Genomic DNA, 15053 nt, shown 5'->3' with positions numbered 1-15053 from the left:
AAGAAGGCGTTTTATGTCTAGACTGATTAAGTGGGGGCACTGACAGCCCTTCAAAGTTTACCATTTGCACCAAAACCTATTTGAATGAAGAAAGGCAGTAATAGATTTAAAGAAACAAGAATGACTAAGGCAGTCCATTATACTCCTGTTACTTCCCTATATTATCCAACTTCTCACACTGAAAATAGTAACAGAAGGAAAGGAAGGGAAATAGAGTAACACAGAGCTCCTTTTCCTTTCCTTCCTTCCTTACTCATCGGAAAACTGAAGATGGAAAGTGTTGGTAGATGTGTGCATACCAGGAAGGAAAAAAAACAGTTCAATTTGTGCAGTGATTCACAGTTCTGTAAGAACAAAATACATATGTATGCATGAGCTACAAAATACAAATTACATAATTTTGGTGATTCTGCATATGGATTCAATCCTATTTGTATTAAAACTGGCATTGCATACTATAAAATTAATTGTAAAATTCATGCTAGCAACTTAAATTAATTTTTCTTTATTTAGAACAACATAAAATAGAAAATAAAAACACCATGAAGAGAGAGAGATTGCAGAAAGTAAAAAGCTTTGTTCTGGTACCTGTTTTAACAACACCTTAGCACTTTTTTCTAATTTTTTGAACAAGAGATCTGCCTTTTCATTTTGCACCAGGCCCTGTAAATTATACTGCTGGCCCTGCCCTGCTTTCTCATGCTCCAGATTATATCTACTACATCTGTCCTGCCAAGTCAACTCTTGTTAGCTTTCACCTTTTTCTCCAGTCATTCACCCAACAAATATGGACTGTGCTATGGTCAGGCATTGTGCCAGACGCTGAGAATATAAAAATGAGTAAGATATAATTTCACTCTATTCCATTATCTCATTTAATTCTTATTCAACTTATTGGGTAGGTCCTATTATTGTTTCCAACTTAGAGCTACAGAAGCAGAGATTTGGAACAGCTAGAAAACCTGATCAGGAGGATTTTATCATCAAGTAGTGGAACCAGGAACTGAGGCCACCCACATCTTTCTGACTACTAACTCTGAGTTCATAGTTATGCTTACTAATACAATCCTAATTGTATTGTTTTCTATTATTACAACGTCCACATTTCTAGTTTCTCAAGGACCAATTTTATTTCTTTAAGGCCAATTTAAGTAATAATTTTATTTTCTGAATTTAAGAAAAATGTGTACTCTGATTTTTTTCCAATTTACTTATATATTTTGTTTAGAATATAAAATATAGCTTTATTTTTTTATCTGACATTCCTTTGACTCATTTATAGAAAATTACACTCAACTGACAAAACATGTGATTTTCAAAATTTTGTTCACAACTCTGTTTGCTAAAATACAGTGTACTGGTTAAAACCATATGCTTTGAAAGTAGCCATACCTCAGCCCAAATCCTGGCTCTACCACACACTACTTTCAAAAAGGTACTAAACTCTCAAAGCTTAAATTTTCTCATGGGGATGAAAACAGTACCTTAATTACCTTATTGGGCCATATTTAAGATTAAATGAGATAATCCTCGTAAAACATGTAAAATACCACCTGGTGCCTACCTAGTAAGCACTCAAAAATGTCAGTTTAGTACTATTATTTTTAGTCCTATGTTCTAACAGCTATGTTTAAAAATGGATTTTAAATAACTTTTTTCTTGAAATGGTTTCCTCTAAAACAAAATAAGTACAGGGGTCTCTAATTTCCAAGAAGTATATTATTTCTTTGTATATAAAAGCATGCAAAAAGCTCCCCCAAAATGACACCTGGTAGTCATATAAAACACTACAATTCAGGGATCTAAGATTTTTTTATTCATACAATCTTTCACCAAAAACTCCAAATATGAACCTTCATTTTCCCCTATGGTTCTGAAGTGCCAAGAGTAAAAGAGTTTATACAATATATATATAAAGAACTATCTAAATGTAATAAAATATTCCTGTCACTTAGCAAGGCTATCTCAGCTCTCCCTAACCCTTGAAATGACACTTAAATTTAAGAACATTGAGCAAATTAAAATGGATGAACTGTTTTTCCTGGTGGAAAAGGAAAGGATTAGCTAATCTGAAGGTTTACTGCCATCACTCAGGCAGTCAAATGACTGTTTCCCTGGCTTCTAAGTGATTGAAGAGCACATAAAAAAAAAAGACTGAATACCATATAAAAATGGACTATATACCTATTTTTAAAATAGCTCTAGAAAAAAAAAAAGTCCTTTACTTGACATCTTTATTATAGTTTAAAGAAAAGAAAAACAGGATCTGGGTTAAAAAAAAAAAAAAACCCTCCATCTGATACCTTAGAAAACATGATAGCCATGTGAGATCTTCCTAAAACCACAATCTTTCCAATAATGATGGCTGTTACCACTGTAGACTTGTGGGTCCTTACCAATTCTTGAGTGTCCTGCTGCAGTGGCAGAAATGCTGCTTCCAGAATAGCAACCTGGTCAGGACTAAGCTTCTGCCACAGCCCAATCAGCAGAATCACCAGATGGGTGGCACTTCTCAGCTTGGTGAATGACTGGAACAGATTGTCTTGGTTTTCCTCTACTGCATCTGCTAGAGCGATTACCTGCAGAAATGACAAACTTCAGTTAGGGATAATTTCACAATTCTTGAGCCCTCAACAAATTACATTTGGCACACTCTTGTTTTTCTTTAAAACAACTTGATGAACTTTGTCTTCCACAAACACAAGCTATGTTGAGTAATAAAATAGTTATCATTCATCTGTTCACTTCCTGCTTTTAAAAAAATCCCTAAAGTAATTCCAAATCCATATGGCCAAGAGATGAAAATATCCATGAAATCAGCTTAATGGGGACATTGTTCAGTGTCTGCTTTACCATCAATTGACCTTCTACAACATATGATAATATAAGTAACCTCTAATACAGTTATTACAGTCTTTATTACTTTATTACAGTCTTTATCAATCAGAGATTGATCGATTAAAAATATCAAAATAACTGCATTTGCCATGTAATTTAAAATAATGACTTCATTACATCCTTTTCAGAAAATAACAATCTGCCTCTGATTATTACTCTTTATATGTTACATGGTGCTGGGAGATCCAGCATTTATTAAAACCAATAGGCAGATAATGTTTAAACATTTGACCAATTGAGTAATGTCATTTTTAACACAAATGTCAGGCATTTGCCCACAGGGACCTGAAAGGAAAAAAAAAAAAACGTTCAGGGTGTGTTAGCTTTACAATGCCAAATCTACTTAGGGTAAAATTGGCAGGAGTAGAATTGGCTTTTTTTTTTTTTTTAATCCTCTTGAATAATCCTGTGGAAAAAAGAACTAAAGCAACAATTGGATGGAACATCCAAGACTGCCCATTGGTGTTTTATTTTAATGTCTTGGTGAATTTTGTGCTCATTAAAAGTAATGAACTGACTGGCCCAGAGGCTCAAGGCGTCTGACAGCCCCCAGAACAGGAATAGTAAAAGCCAGGCAATGTGAGCTCCTTTCTATCAGTCCCTGCCAGCTTGAGGAACTAGAGCTCAGATGACTTTCAGAATTTTAGTGCAGATGAACCATTTGGTGATATTTCATGGCTTATTGACACTGGCCCAAAGGGCTTGTTAAAAAATCATCATTCAAACAAGTAACAGTTTATAGCTGTGTGGTCTCCCAAATTCCATGTAGCAATAGAGGCTATAAGGGGACAGTCCTCAGAGTGTCTGGGAGATGCAGGAAAAGAGATATAGTTAGGAAAAGACAAAGTAATTGAAAGTCCTTGCCTGACAATGCCAGGCAGACCATTCTTTGCCATTTGGTTGAGGGCTTGCAGGAGATATAAAAGGCAATCACAATTCACATTCAGATCTCCAGGGAGCCCTGGGAGTCTGGACCAAGGTCAGCATTACAGTAAGGTGTATTGCTTACTATGTACCTAATATTGTGCTACTTTTTTTCCATAGGTGTTCAAAAAAGTGTATGATATCTTATAGCCCATAAGGATCTTAAAATTTGTTGGACAGGAAACATACATATACAACTAATTAGTTGAAAGAAACATTACTGTAATAATGTCCCAATTGTGCAGAACAGAAAATAAGTGTAAAAGAAGTTAGCAAAAGGACAGATTACTATGGGCCAGAGTTAATATCCCTGGGGCCTCTTTACTCAAATGAAGCTTGGAACTCATCCCTTTCCTATTATTTCAAGAAGTCCCCTCTAAGAGACAGAGGCCACTTTCCTTAAACCAAAACACCTGGAGTCATCTGCTTCTTCCCCCCACCCTCACCAACGATTACAACTGACTCCTGTTAAAGTCTACATTTATATTCTTCTCTTCCTGTGAGTGTTACCAATTAAGCCTTATTGTGGGGACCATCATATTATGACACAGATGCTTACTGTAGATAAGTCCAAATTACACAAAGATCAAGGTCATAAACATCTCTCAAGCGCCAAATATATGCAAAAACTCTTAGGAAGCATTCTAGGGAATTCAATGGCGACAGATCTAATCTCTACCTTCAGAGAGTTTATAATAGAGAAAGGAAAATACATCAGAGGCAAATGTCAACCCTACAAACAATAAAGGATAATGCTATTAATATTATAAGTATGGGGTTAATAATAATCCCTGTTATTGAGCATAGACTACATGCCAAACATCCTGCTGTGTCATAGAGGTATGCTGTGCCTTCAGTCCCTACACCTCCACCCAGTTGGCATGTTCTCTATTTTACAGATGAGGCCTCTGAGGCTCAGCAGATGTAAGGAATTAGTTCAGTACTGTACAGAGGGATGCAAACTGTGCCTGTGCTTAGAAGGGCTCCCATGCTTCATTTAATGCCCTGCTGTCTCTGTCTTGAAATTCTTTTTTTTTTTTTTTAAGAGAGAGTGCGAGCAGGGGGAGGGACAGAGGAAGAGAAGGGCAAGACAGAGAATCTTAAACAGGCACCATGCCCAGTGTAGAGCCCAACGTGGGCATGATCTCACAACCCAGAAATCATGACCTGAGCTGAAATCAAGAGTCAGACACTTAACTGACTGAGCCACCCAGGAGAACCTCTGTCTTGAATTTCTTAATAATTTTATTTTTGAACTTGTGTTTTATAAGTGAAGTCGATAAAGGGATAATAGAAAATGCACATGAGGAGATAATGTTCATTAACTTGGCCATTACTAAAAATTAAGCCACATAAAATTAATTACACCAAAACAAAGTAAATACTCAAAACTCATTACTTCTTAATTAGTTTATTATTATCTAAGGCCCTTGGAGTTATTTATGCATTCCTATCTGTATGTTAGGAAAACTCTGCAATGGTGGGCAACTGCCCATTTCTCCCCAACTTTGCATTCAGTGACCTCACATCCATAGCTTGACATCAGCCATGGTAGAAATATTTACAACATAAACATCAAGAAATGTTACAAAGCCAGGCCTCCTCCCAACACCTCTCCTTCCCAGAGAACCAGTTGCTAAATATTTACCAGAGTGCTACTAAGTAGAGGTACCTAAAATTCGTCCTCAAGAATAGATATTGGGTAAGAGTGCTTTAAAAGTGCAAGACACAACTTGAACAAATGCAATGAAGCAGAAAAGTAGAAGCTGCGTGTTCGGGAAGGAACAAATATTCCAGTTTGGGAATAGCATTTGATCAGACCATAAAAAAAAAAAAAGGTAATCTGGGCAACTGTTGTAAAGGAACCAGAATGTCAAGGTGAAGAGCATGCACATAACACTATAGGTACTAGGTGACTGTGGAGTACTGTGAATGTGGGTGTTCCCTGATGGGAGGCTGCACTCAAAGCAGCTATCGATCATAGTAAACATTTGGGCATTTACTGGGACTTAAAGTGAAGCTGTTGTGCACGTTCCTCACTATCAAGGGAAAATTCGTACTAAGTGTAACAGCATGTCAGTTCATGGACCCACCCAACTTGCTAAACACAGCTGTGGTGGAAGAATGACTTCTCAGTGAGACAGCAGCCCAAGCCACAGGATCTTTCCTGAGCAAGGCCCAAAATACATCAATCTGGGAGAAGCATCGTCTCTCTAAGTTTTGGTCTCACTGGTTATATTTCTGTGCCATTGTGGAAAGTCTGCTATCCCCAAACGGTCACAGAAATTGGAAAGAAATAGGATAAACAATTCCTTATGTAAATTACCCCCAAGGAAAATCTTCTTGACCTACTGGCCAGCATGAAATACTAAACAGATCTCCATGTTCTCAATTTAGTTTTACACATAACAGCCAAGTTTACTTTGTTCTCCATGAGAGCCAAATGAATTTAGCAGAATTAATATAGTAAAAAGGGCTGGAAAACCTAGACCCATCAAGATTTAGATCCGTCCCACCAAGGCCTACAGGATCTTGCTGCTCACCTGGAACTGCAAAATGAGGCCAACCAGCTGCTAGGGCTTAAATCTGAAGGAGAGTGATTTTTCAGTGCTCATCACTGGCTATGCAAGATGTGTGTTCCCTGGTGTTCAACAGAACTACAGAAAGGGAAGGGGTTAGGAAACAATAAATGCTAACAATTTCAAGCACAAATGTGTTGATGGCCTTTGTTTTTCTTTTTTAAATTGAAGGTTTCCAAGTAAAATGGAGACCCCAAAGGACATCTATGTCCAACTGCCATATCAGTTGATGCCAAAGTAATGAGGCAGAGGCCCAGGGAGCTGCTTGCAGGAAAATGCTCGACTCATAAAGTGAGTGTGAAATTAATCCCAAATACTTCCAGCTGCCAAGATAGGCTCTAAAATTGGTTACAGGAAAGCAGCAGCAGCAATAGCAGAGTAGACATGAATCATACCATGTGAACACAGACATGTCCAATTTCTTCACCTAAACTCACCATCCAATCTGCCTCCAAATCTCATGTGTGGTGCATAGAACCCTATTACACTGCTGTATAGCAGTCATTTACTGAGCCCTGACTATAGGCCAGGCACGGTGCTAGTGCTATTGTATCCAGATAATCATGTGGTCCTCATGACTACCCTCTGACATAGGAGAATTGTTGATCCCTGCAGTCCCCATTTCCAGATGAGGAAATGGAAGCTTAGTGCTCTGATGAGCTTAGTGCCTGTGGTCATGAGCTGCGACAGAGAAGTGCCAGGATCCCAGTCCTGTCTCCTGATTCCTGAGTGCTCTTTCTTCTTCAGTGGTACACAGATACATACAGTAGTCCCCTTAAAATAATCCAGTGGGTTTTTATCTTGATAGTCAAACTGAGATACTAAGGAAAAAACACTACTAATACATTATATTCATAACAGGCATAAGTACTTTAGATAAATTTCCCTGTTGCTGGGGCTTTTACCATGAGGTCGATTCAAGTTGAAATTTCCAGGGTGGTTTCTGCCCAAAGTTATATTATAAAGGAAATTAGTTCATCATTTGTAAATGAAGGGGAGTTTTTTCTTTTAAAAAATTGTATTAGGTTCCATATAATTCAAAATTATGAAGACTTTAGAAATTAACTATTTATTTACTACACCTTCCATTAATGAAGCTACTTTTTAAAAAGGGAAGATTCATTTATTTTTTACAAATCTCAGACTACAATGTTTTCAGTAATCTAAGCACTAAGGCTACAGAGATTAGCTCATTTTATTCTCAAAGGATTCTATGAGGTAGAAATTACAATTGTCCACATTTTAAAAGTAAGGAGACAGAGGGGTCCCTGGGTGGTCTAGCTGGTTGAGCATCTGATTCTTGATTTTGGCTGAGGTTGTGATTTCAGAGTCCTGAGATCGAGCCCTGCATTGGGCTACCTTACTGTCCCTTTGCCCCTCTCTCCACATGTACTCTCTCTTCTCCTTCTCTAAAAATAAATAAATAAATCTTTAAAAAAAAATGAGACAGAAATACAGAAAGGGTCAGTTAGTCAGTGGCAGAGCGAGAATTTATACCCAAGCAATCTGACCCAAGAAATATCACCAAGTAACCTGCATTGATTTTCTGCCTGCGTATCGATTTCTTTCTCTCTCTTTTTTTTTAGATTTTATTCATTTATTTAAGAGAGAGTGTTTGCACGCAAGAAAGAGCACACCAGGGGGAGCAGCAGAAGGAGAGGGAGAAGTAGACTCCTCGCTGAGCAGGGAGCCCAACATGGGGCTCGATTCCTGGACCCCGGGATTGTGATCTGAGCTGAAGGCAGGTATTTAACCGACTGAGCCACCCAGGTGTCCCTGCATATCAATTTCATCATTAGCAATATGTGGAACAAATTCTATCAGAAGCTTCCCAATGGAAGGTTTCCACTTTGTTGACCCTCTAATACCCCATAAAAATTAAGATAGGTTTATTTTAATAAAAGGCCAGTACGGATGAATGAGTGAAGAAAACAGAGTCATATGATACGGGTGAGGTTATACATCCCCTAGGGCTGAATGCAGCAGGCTGTGCAAGGACTGTCTTCCCTATGGAGGAATTTTAAGTCAGTGTGCAATTTACTTCCGTTTTCTGGGCTCTAGCTTCATCATCTTTAAAATGTAGGAGTGGGAAAAATCACTAACATCCAACATAGCTGTGTCAGATTCAAAAACATTTAAATTACTTTTGGAAGATATATTGTTTTGAACTATCCATGTCACTTCCCCTCTGCACACATCCTACATTTCTCATTTAATGTTTATTGATTTGGGGTTTTTAATCTATAAATAACAGTAAAAATAATCCTCATTTATAATTTTATAATTATAATCCTGTGAGAATTAAATGAGAAAGGTAAAAAGATAATACCACATGTTGGCAAGGATGTGGAGAAACTGGAACCCTCATACATTGCTAGTGGTGCTGTCATATGGCACAGTCACTTTGGAAACAGGTTGGCAGTTCCTCAGAAAGGTGAATGCTGAGTTGCCATATGAGGCAAAAATTATAATTCTAGGTTTATATCCCAGAGAAATGAAAATATAATGTCTACTCAAAAACTTGTTCACAAAGGTTTATAGAAGCATTTATAATAACCAAAAGCAAAAAACAACTCAAATGTCCAACTGATGAATAAATTAAATGTGGCATATCTATATAATAGAATATTATTCAACCATAAAAAGAAATAGGAGTACTTACATATGCTACTACATGGATGAACCTTAAAAACATTCTGCTGAGTTCAAGGAACCTGTGAGAGAGGACTGCACGCTGTATCATTCTATATATATGAGATGTCCAGAACAGGCAAATCTATAAACACTGTAAGTACACTGGTGGTTGCTTAGGGTTGAAGGGTGGGTGGTGGACAGGAGAGAGTGGAAAATGCCTCCTAATAGTTACACAACTCTATGAGTATGATAAAAATATTATACGCTTTAAATGAGTGAATTGTATGTATATAAGTTATATCTCAATAAAGCTGTTAAAAATATGGGATGCCTGAGTGGCTCAGCAGTTGAGTGTCTGCCTTGGGCTCAGGGCGCGATCCTCCGGTCTGGGATTGAGTCCTGAATCAGGCTCCTTGCAGGGAGCCTGCTTCTCCCTCTGCCTGTGTCTCTGCCTCTGTCTCTGTGTCTCTCATGAATAAATAAACAAAATCTTTAGAAAAAAACTATTAAAAATAGTAAGAGAAATAAAAAGTACTGTGAAAGTATGATTTATGTAAGGTAAAGAAATTAACATAAAGGCAACTTTATTTAAGTAACAATTTTGATATGTTAATGGCTATACTATATTGTAACTTGGGCTTAACGACATTCTAGATAATGTAATAATCAAGTAACTTTGGAGTCAGATATGTCTGAATACTGATAATGCTACTACTGATAATGCTGTACAACTTTTGGCTACTTTACCTTCCTCAGACTTAGTTTTCACCTATAAAATAATACTCATTTCGTTAACATCCTTTCTTTTTTTTCTTTTTTTAAATTTTTTTATTTTATTTTATTCATTCATGATAGGCACACAGTGAGAGAGAGAGAGAGAGAGAGAGAGAGAGAGGCAGAGACACAGGCAGAGGGAGAAGCAGGCTCCATGCACCGGAGCCCGACGTGGACTCGATCCCGGGTCTCCAGGATCACGCCCTGGGCCAAAGGCAGGCGCCAAACTGCTGTGCCACCCAGGGATCCCCTCGTTAACATCCTTTCTATTCATTTCTAATTTGCTTAGCTCCTGGCTATTTTTTAATACACTATAGTTAAGGCATCATTTCAATGTAGTAATTATCAGGTAAATTCTACTTTTTCTGTTAGGTTAACAATGACAATGAAAAAAACGAAGACCCTTCTCCAGTACTTGAGGCACACTACTAACCTCCTAAGGTGATGCAGGACAGCTGATCATTCTGCAATGTTCCCTGGCCCTCTCTGTGCGGTCACTCAGTCGAACAGTGCTGATTTTTAGCTAAGTTTAATCAAGTTTCAAAGTAAAATGGAGACTGTGTATCAAATATATACTAAAAGCTATGTAAAGTTACATGTATTGGATTCCATTTTTACTCTTTTTGCAATTCTATTAAATTAATAATAATTAAATAAATTAAATCACTAAAAAATCACACCCATACAACTTTGCCTGCTATGACTTGTTCTCTAAAAAAATCCTCTGAGGCTTGTTAATCAGGGAGCTAGATATTTTTTTTTTAAAATACCTTATTGAAAATGCTAGAAAATGTGGTGATTTAAATAAGGTGTTTATAAAGTGCACTATGAAAAGACAGAGAAAAAACAAAACTCATACTCAGCCCAGAAAATTCCAGTGTAAAAAGAGCAATCGATAAGTCCCTACCAGGCCCTCAATTTCTAATATTTGGTACACAGTGGGTGTCCCATAAATGTGGACTAAATTGATGAACCTCAAAGTTCACCTAAAACTCTAGCACAACTAAACTGCCTCTTAAATCCTAGACACACTCAATCAAGCATTGTCAGGCTTCCAATTTGAATGGAATCCAAGTGATGTTGCATGGAAACAACAAATCTACCTCAATATATCTGTCATCTACTTAAAAAAATCGTTCCAGTTCACTTTTAGCCATAGCTTCCTAACACCAGGCTACAGACAGATCTTAATGACTGCTGAAATGAATTTTTTGTTCACATGGCTGACCTTTAGTTAGAAAGACACTTTCAGTCTAGGGGAGATTTGGAAGCAGGCAAGAAAAAGGGCACACTTCCCACACAACAATGTTATCTGTGATGGTGTTTGCTGTAGACTCCAATCTGGGAAAGCCCCTGCAATAAGTGCAATAAGGAAGAAGAAAAAATTTACCATGTCTAAACTTTTACTGTGGCTGAAAAGATCCAACTTGTATCCAAAATTGTTGGATTGTTCTTTTAACAGACATAACGAAATAAGGTTCAAAATGACAAGAGAAAGGGAGTGATCATTCAAATGCCAAATAAGCATCTAAGAAGTGTTTCATTATCTGTGTGCTGAACCTTTAAGCTAGATAAAAGAGAACCCTGGGTTTTTAACTGGAAGACATAGAAATAATCTAATTCTTAGCTATTTTTGCTACAGTATTATTTTGAATAAATAGGATGGGGGCTGGATTACATTCAATTGCACTTCCCATGGAGTAAAAATCCAAGGTTCCCTTATAACAAGCATTTAGCTGAAATTCCTAAACCAAACCCAGGATTAGAAAACATTTTTAACCATGCTATCATTTGGGGTAGCTATTACAACAAAAGGGAAAATGTACTCTTTAGTAAAAAATTTCAGTCACACATGATTTGTCTTCATAAAAAGAGACCTGCTAATTGGCAAAATCACCTGATGTTTTAGAACATCGAGGTATGATCGTTGACTCTTAGAAGTCGTGATGGTTTTACTGGTCTAGGATTATAATTTTCCTTGACACCAATATACACTTGCCAAATGCCTTGAAAATTCATTTAAAACTTGTTTTAGTAAAACAAATTATTCCTGAGAAATTTCTTTATACTATGTACTGTAGAACTCTTTTTTTTTCTTTTTTAATGTTCTGCCCAGAAGAATATGAAAGGTAGACAGTGCTGGAATATAGACTTTGGCTGGAACTTTTAAAACATATACCACTGATACATAAAAATATTAAATGAGAAAGACAAATCATTTGCAAGTGACATAGGGACAAATTTTGCTATTTCTGCAAAGTTTATTCACCAAATAGACATGTAATTTAATCAGCTGGAAGGAAACTAACTCCAATGTTTGGCTAATATAATGCTAAAAATACAACTGATCTCAAACCTGATTACTATTTTTACATACCTCCTACCCTCCACTCCCCCACTGACCAAAATTTTACCCCTTTCCATAAAGTTATCTACTTATAGCCAAGTGAAACCCCAATTTAAAAAATAATAATTAATGGAATCAAGCTATAAAAGAAAAGAATAAATGTTCTCTGGACCACAGTTACTCATTGAACAGATCGCTATTAAAGCTGGAATCTATGGTTGGCAATGTCAGAGCTCATTTTACAAACCCTGGAGAATGCCACAGTTATCACTGTCCAAAAACAACATTCAAGAGGTCTGATCTGAATAGTTCCTAAGTTTAGAATGTTTTAGACCACATTCCTCCAGGCAGACATGTCAGTAATTATGTAGCCACCCACACAGCCTTGAGTGTCATCTTCAATGAAGGCAAATGATGGAGAGATGAGTACTTGGTTGCTTATCCTAAGAGCATTCCTGTAGCCAAGGCTGCTAATGCTAAGGCACATTATTACATGTGATCAATTAAGGCATGCTGATAATCCACCCTAAAAGGCAAAAAGGCAACTAGAGACTCCAACAGTGCTGATAATAGTGTTGAGCATTTCCTTCATTCCAGAGTTTTAAGAGGTAAATGTGGCACTTTCACAATAGAGTGAAATTTTGAGTTTTCTCTTCCTATGCATCTTCTTTTAAAATATTTAGTTTTTCAGAGTCCGTTTCTCTTGAACACCTGTGATCTTTATTTATTCGTGCTTTTTCAGATAAGATATATAGTTATACCACTACTATCTGGTATACTTTGGCAAGACATGTACAGGGCTGTATGGCTCAGACCACATGGAAATAATACAAAAGTCAATGAGTGGAGCTTCTTGGTTTCTTTTGGAATGAAACAAGGGCAAACCATTGGTATTTCTACAATCACAGATTGTTCGAACATTGTAACTGGAAAGGGACTTGCTAAAGATACGTTGTGCCTGATTTCTTCTGTGCTGTAACTCCTTCAGGTCAAAGACTATTTTATTGTTTGGTGTACCCCTTCCACAGAACGTAGTCCCATAGCAGGCATTTATTATATATTTACTATATTGAAGTAAAGTAAAAAGCCTGATAACTCAGTAGTACAAGAGTGTCCATTACAACAGCAATTTATAGGGGCACCTGGATGGCTCAATCTGTTAAGCATCTGTTCTTGACTTTGGCTCAGGTCATGATCTCAAGGCCCTGGGATCGAGCCTGGCATCAGGCTCTGCACTCAGTGGGGAGTCTACTTGAGGATTCCCTCTCTCTCTCTCCCTCTGCCCCTCTCCCTGCCTTCTCTCTCTCTCTCTTTCTCTCCCCCTCAAATAAATAAATCTTTAAAAAAAGATAGCAATTTCTAGAAAAACTACCTGGGCAATAGAAATCCATCCCTACATTCCAGGTGGATAAGACCAAAGCCTACCATTTTTAAAAAGTTTTTATAGGCTATGCTATTTATTGGGTCTACCATAGGTAGTAAGTAGCTAGGCTCTGAATTCATACCTTCCACAGGCATTACATTACAATGAATTAGTAAATTCATTCAAGTCTTTACCATTAAGTCTATGTGATGAATGTTATAAAGTCTATAATTTAACTTTAAAATACATCATCACAGGGCAGCCCTGGTGGCGCAGCGGTTTAGTGCCACCTGCAGTGGGGTGTGATCCTGGAGTGTGATTCTGGAGTGTGATCCTGGAGACCCCGGATTGAGTCCTGCGTTGGGCTCCCTACATGGAGCCTGCTTCTCCCTCTTCCTCCTCTGCCTGTGTCTCTGCCTCTCTCTCTCTCTGTCTCTCTCTCTCGAATAAATTTTTTAAAAATCTTAAAAAATAAATAAAATAAGATAAATAAAATAAAATAAATCATCACAGACAAGGTCATATGACATAAGCAGGTGAGTCAGTTTACACTCTAGAGCAGGTCTTCAACCTTCTCATTAATGACATTTGGCGTCAAATAATTTTTTGTTGTGGGGACCTGTATTGGGCACTGTTAGAAGTCTAGCAACACTCTGGACTCTATAAACTTGATGTCAATAGCACCCTCCCCCAGATGTGGCAACCAAAAAATGTCTTGGGAAATTGCCAAATATCTCCTTAGGTGCAAAATCACCCTGGTTAAGAACCTCTGCTCTAGAGTCCGAATGAATTTGTGTTCAAAACAGCTATCCTTCTATAATCAGAAGCAAAGCTCACATGTCAGAGGGAGCTACACAAGCACTTAGGCTATTGGTGTCTCCAGCAATACCAAATATTTTTTAATTACCATAATGGATTTCAGAAATAGGTTCTGATTAGTGAGATCAGAGGTTTGATAATCAGCATTATGGGTGTTAGAAATAGATTTGCTGGCAAAATTAACAGTATTAAGAATATTTTACACTTATATTTTACTTTGTGTAAAAGAGGTATAAGAATCCTGGAAGACACTGATAGGATATTGTCCAAGGCTTGAGCCTAAAAACAATACAATCCTGTGTATTGTTTTGGGGCAGATTTCTAGCTTCTGATGCCCATTATGAGAGTAAATGGATCCTAGAATTACTGTCCTACCTGCCTCAAGTGAACATTTCCAGAAAGGTGGTATTCCAGTGTCTACAAGACAGAGTTGAGCCTTCAACCAGCCTAAGTATAGGCTGCATGAATTGTTCCATGCTTATAAACGTTTATTTAATAAGTGTCTTTGTGTAAGGCAAAATTTGACATGAGATTTATTTCCATTATAGCCAAGGAGAATGGTTACAGTTCATTCTTGTCCACCTCAAGCTTTTTTAAAAAATGTTTTATTTTTTATTCAGAGAGACACAGAGAGAGAGAGGCAGAGACAGAGGCAGAGGGAAAAGCAGGCTCCCTGCAGGGAGCTTGTTGAGGGACTCAATCCCAGGACCCCGGG

The 15053-nt window shown here is 37.5% G+C and overlaps 1 protein-coding gene across 4 annotated transcripts in view; it reads right to left on the bottom strand.

Annotated features, from left to right (window-relative positions):
- Positions 1 to 15053, bottom strand: part of BBS9 (Bardet-Biedl syndrome 9) — a 430791-nt gene that overhangs the window by 85762 nt on the left and 329976 nt on the right. For all 4 annotated transcript variants that reach the window (XM_055314823.1, XM_055314824.1, XM_055314825.1 and 1 more), the window contains one exon: positions 2397 to 2579. In XM_055314823.1, coding sequence (XP_055170798.1) covers positions 2397 to 2579 — 183 coding nt within the window. The remainder of the gene's footprint in view (positions 1 to 2396; positions 2580 to 15053) is intronic.

The sequence above is a fragment of the Nyctereutes procyonoides genome, unplaced genomic scaffold (assembly GCF_905146905.1).
Source record: "Nyctereutes procyonoides isolate TBG_1078 unplaced genomic scaffold, NYPRO_anot_genome, whole genome shotgun sequence".
NCBI lineage: Eukaryota > Metazoa > Chordata > Mammalia > Carnivora > Canidae > Nyctereutes > Nyctereutes procyonoides.
This window is presented reverse-complemented; position numbering and strand designations above follow the sequence as displayed.